Here is a 5,238-nt window from a genome sequence, read left to right on the forward strand (position 1 = left end):
CCCTACATTCCAGCTAAAAGCTTTTGTGTGGTATGCCGCTTCGTATCCCCAAAGTGTTTAGACATTCTATAGGTAAAATATGTTAAATAACAAAAAAATCTTACAATTTAATGCCAAGTTATTTCACCTTTTAAGAAATAGTGAGATGATGGGAGAACCTCACCCAAAAGTGGAGGGAAAAAACCCCACATTTTCCATTAAATTCACACAGTATACCATGTCATTCATTCAGGTTTTTTATTCACATAGTTGTTTTACCCTCTCTTCATACCATAACTAAAATAATTTTGCAACAATGTCAAAGAACAGCAAAATATTTGCAAGCCACGATCCATATCAGACTGCTGCGATGTGCAGAAACCAAAACTATTCTTTTTACATGTCACTTGCAGATGCAAATATCACCTCACATGTTCATTTGTGCAACGTCCTAAAATATGTTTGGGTTTTTTTTTTAAAAAAAAAATGTTTAGTTTGTAATGCAGTAAAACAAATCAACATTTGACTTTTTAAACCAGTGAGACCTCAAAAACATATCTGATATGTAAAACTAGAATTGTATCTTGTTTTCTACTATTTGAAAAACACTCAACACGGAATAGTACTGACAACTACAATCAGAATCTACTACCACTGTTGCAAGGGGTTTTTTGGGAGGCTTGTTACAAATAGAGGAGCAGGACAAGAATAATACTGTATAGCTGTATTACGAATCTTGCAAATATCAATAGTAATTTTTTTTCAAAATCAAAGATGACTTTACAGAATTTCCTAAATAACTAAACTCTGTATTTCTTTAATAATTTCCTTAAGAAAGTCTCATTCTAAACCTGCTTCACTGATCATGTTTTCTGTCTTTGAGATTTATCACCTCTCTCATCCCCAGTGGGCTCAACTCTCATATTCTTCATAATGTGAAAGTACACAGGCAAAAGTTTAGCCTGAAATGTACATTTTCTTCACAGTCAAGCTATTTGGGAAATTCTCCCTACCTGATATTTTTCCTTCTTCTAAATTCTTTGTTAGTCCAGACATTTAGGCATAACTCCTTGCTGTCAGCAAATGAAGTCGGTACACAAGTTTTTTCAGAAATGTCATCACCTGCACATAAAGGGATTGCCAGGTCGTCAAGGGGACTTGACATGTTAAAAATCTAATGATAACTTTCCCAATATTTAACTCAAATGTTCTAGAATAAAGATTTGAAATAACATAAAATAAGGCTAATCCTAACAAAAATGGAATCTAAGAGGGAGAATTACAAAATCAAAACCAGATCTAATAGAATTCCTCTATTTTTTTAATTCTCTAGGCTTTCTCCAGCATTTGTGCCTCTCAAAGTACAAATCTGATCTCTTTAGCCCACCATGTAACTGAGATAATTCATCCAAAATTCATCCGCATAAGCCAGAACATCATTCTGTAGTGCTTGGCAGTCGCATGAAGGAGAACATGGGGTAACTGATTAGGGTGCCAGTAGAAATGTTATCAACTTGTTTAGAAAGTTAAATTGTTGCAGAGACGTTGAAAATTGCTAGGGTAGCCTTCCAATAACCAGAGTCTTTTTTTGATGAGTTCCTTATTCCCAGCTATGAATCTGGTGGACTTTGGCCAACAGTCTTAAAACTTCACAGAAAGTGAAGAGGTCGTACAAGTGACTCTCTCAGGTTTTTAACAGGTAAATTCCTAGCTCCAGACAGACACACAGACAGACAGACACAACAATCCTCTTTCTTCGGTGTTACTACAGACAAAAGCAGAAGGAAGCAATGCATCCAAAGCAGTGACCAGTCCTTGCAGAGTTGGGATTTGGGTATGTCTTCAGGAAATGGTGACTGAAGCATCAGTTTACCATACTCAGTGTCCAGCCTGGAGGTTACGTAGGGAATGTGTAAATCAAGCTTCAGCAGATCTTTTTGCAATGATCAAGTATCAAATGTATTTTTATCAGTGACAATGCATGTGCCGCAAAAGCTGTCATGAAGAGCATTATCATAACTGGTAATTTCACCCTGCAACTCAACACAAAAGTGTATCTTGAATGCCTCCGCAGGAATACTTCCTTCTTTCTGCTATGGCCCTGAAAATCTGAAGAGATTACTTAATGCTTGGGCCTTTTTAAGCATGAGGCATGGTTTAAAATGAAGCCTTGGACATACACCACTTTGGAAAGAATACTGACTTGTTTAAGAGACTTATCAAAAATCACCAGTAACAAGGATTTAGGCAAACATTTAGTGTAAACACTGTCTTCTATCAAAAGGTCATGAACACAGAAAGGGGACACAACACTTTCAGCTTAAAGGATGCTGCTAGCATGAGAACTGAGGTCCTACAGCTGATCAGTGACATGACTCTGGACTTTGCCATTGGCCGAATCTGGCACTTAGTTCTATGGAAAAATTAACAACACTATGAACCTATCCTTTACAGCACTATAAAGAAAATAAGTCTCACAGAGCTGGTGCCTCAAAACTGTGGACTGGTAATCCCAGGCTCCCCAGAGTAAGTACCAAAATGTGGCCTGTGGATCCTTTCAATTCTGCTTCCACCAATCTGCAAAAATGACTGTGAAAGGCAAACCTACATAAACAATGTAAGTAATCAAATATATGTGTATTTTAAAGGAGCCCATATCTTTACAGGAAAACTCCTACAAGTTTACAAAATTAGTGAGAAAAATAGCCTAAAACCACTGCTGAAGTAGTACCTAAAATCAATCTTCTGGGTTGCTACTGGAAAAAACAACCTGTTCTCATTATGTCTGGACAATCCTTTCTTGTTGAATTACAAACCAAAATCCTTTTGAAGAAGTAAAACTAGACTCGTGCTCAATCTCCCTGCTTAACTACTGAGAGCATCGAGAACTCGTAAAACCACTGCCAGATTAATGGATTTGCCAAGAGGTAGCATACAGCTTCACTTCTCCATCCTAGAGACTAAGGCTGCATGCAACACTTCTTGGAATGAGTCATCCAGGCAACTAAGATACTTCTGAACAAAACCTACAGCTTCACAGAACACACTGCATCGAAGCTGGCTGGATGAGGCAGCTGCTATACCTCCAGAAACTTATTGTTCTTAAACATAATTCAGAAACAAGAGCTTCTTTCTTTCTATTTTCAAGGGAGGCCTGTCAACAGAATGCAAGGAGAAAGTGAAGCTGACAGAGCTAAATTCAAAAGCCACAAGTACTAAAGAAACTAGGAACAGGAAAAGCTTCCCCGATCCCCCCACCCTGCCATCTGAGAACAACTCCAGTTCCTCCTCGAACTGAAAGGCAACTAAGGGATACTAAAAAGCAGTGGTGTCATGTAAAGCTTTCAGTGAGAAGTACAAATGCAGGCAGATTGCATGTGTGCTGGATGAGGAGCTGCTGACAAAGCACAAAGATTTCCAAATGAACATGCATGCACACTCACAGTGGAACATGCAAATGAACAGTTAAGTCAAAAATTAATTTGAAATAGAGGGCAGCATGGTATTCAAACTACAAGTCGAAATCACTTGATATTTGACTGTTAGGTTCCCCTTTACATTTGACTCCGTTCTCAGAGAAAGAATTGTCTCAAGTAGCACTTCAGAATCTCTTATTCTTCACACTTTGCAAATGGAATCTAACATCATTGCTAACGCTCTTGTTAAATCCTTCCTACAAAAGAATGGGGCAAGACGAAAGCAATTCAGTGGAAAGGACATCACAATTTCTAAAACTCAACTGTCCGAAACAGTTCTTCTTCAAATTACCAGATACAAGTAAAGTGGCTAGAAAGTAACCTGACAGAATAGAAGATAAAACTGTTCATGGATATTCATTCTCCCTGCTGGTAAATGAAGTAAGTCTGATGAATAACCAGGCACTTTTATGGAAAAATATATTCCAATCTCCGTGCACAAACTGAGAAAGTGTAACACAGAAACCATAGTACAAAACTATGTAGTTTTCATGAAGACTCTAAAAAAGAGAAGTAACATTACAGGTTGGTCCAAGCCAGGAATTCTATACGAACTCCTAAATGCAAAAAGGATAACAAACTATCCTAAACAGATGCATTCATTTTTTGAGGTATAGTTTTCACTGCAAAATGATGTCAACATAGAAAATTTGTTTTTGTAATCTTTAATGATATTACTGCTTTTATTTTTTCTTCTCTTTCCTTCCTTCAGTATTGCACCTTCTAGTACTTTTAAGTTTTCTGACTTGCAAAAACTAAGAGATATACAAGTGCACTATAACTGTACTTACGATGTAAGAAGCAATCGTATTTAAAACAGCGCCTACAGAAGAGGGTGTGAAAAGAGTGCAGGCTTTGCTCCCTCTGAACAGATTTAGCATTTGGTCCATCTATGTTTGGTGTGCATTCAGGAGGAAGAGCTCCAGGAAGCTGCTGCTCAGTGAGTTCTTTATATCTTAAAAGAAACAGAAGTTATTTGTTCAGTATAATAAAAAAAATAATTTTTTTTATTGCAGTAATACTCTGCATTTTCAGTGACAAGTTAAAAAAATTTAAGAAATACGTGCCAGCTAGAAAGGTCAAACTGTCAGTGACGTGACAAGTTATTCATTCCATACTCATTAATACAAATATAAAATTGGCTAGGAAAGAATGCATTTATTTTCTGGACCGTAATCTCCTAATATATATTACTCACTATTACTAACTCCAAGAGACTTTTTTTTAACAGAAGCTTTTATTTGACCACCTTAAAACAATAACACGGATTATGAAACGCATGCAAGCACCTACTTTGCAATAGTCTGAAAAGGCTAATAAAGACCTCTGTGTCGTTTGACTCAGTACGAACAGCCACTTCCCTTTAAGTATCCCTTGCAAAAGTTACACAACTGCCACAGAACCTAGCTGCAAGGGGGACTGTTCCTAATCAACAAATATTTAACAAAGTCAAGGAATCTTTGCTTCAGAATGCAACACAGCCATATATCCTAAGAAACACTTTCTTACTTCTCTTTCAATTCTTCTGCTGTACCCTTGTCTGGAAACATTGAGGAAATGGCTTCAAATATCTTGTCAGAAGGAAATCTCCGAGGTGGGTGGCTTTCTTTCTCTGTCAAAGAAGAAAAAAATTTGGAAAACAAACAAAAAATATATTTCTGTTCCTTTGCTACTTCAAGGAGGTGTTCAGAGAAAGGGAGACTGCCAAAATCCTAACAAAAAAAAAATATTTTTATTTCTAAATTACAGACAACTTAAACTGCATTAAGTGATCTTTCCTGCT

The 5,238-nt window shown here is 37.0% G+C and overlaps 1 protein-coding gene across 6 annotated transcripts in view; it reads right to left on the reverse strand.

The window, feature by feature from the left end:
* EZH2 (enhancer of zeste 2 polycomb repressive complex 2 subunit) overlaps window positions 1-5,238 on the reverse strand; it is a 28,011-nt gene that overhangs the window by 14,788 nt on the left and 7,985 nt on the right. For 5 of the 6 annotated variants that reach the window (XM_010080817.1, XM_010080820.1, XM_010080818.1 and 2 more), the window contains 2 exons: window positions 4,965-5,067; window positions 4,247-4,410 (listed from right to left, as the gene is read on the reverse strand). In XM_010080817.1, coding sequence (XP_010079119.1) covers window positions 4,247-4,410; window positions 4,965-5,067 — 267 coding nt within the window. Of the gene's footprint in view, window positions 1-4,231; window positions 4,411-4,964; window positions 5,068-5,238 lie in introns of all 6 variants that reach the window. The other variant, XM_010080814.1, reaches the window with a different exon arrangement.

This window comes from Pterocles gutturalis, unplaced genomic scaffold (assembly GCF_000699245.1).
Source record: "Pterocles gutturalis isolate BGI_N339 unplaced genomic scaffold, ASM69924v1 scaffold40144, whole genome shotgun sequence".
Taxonomy (NCBI): domain Eukaryota; kingdom Metazoa; phylum Chordata; class Aves; order Pterocliformes; family Pteroclidae; genus Pterocles; species Pterocles gutturalis.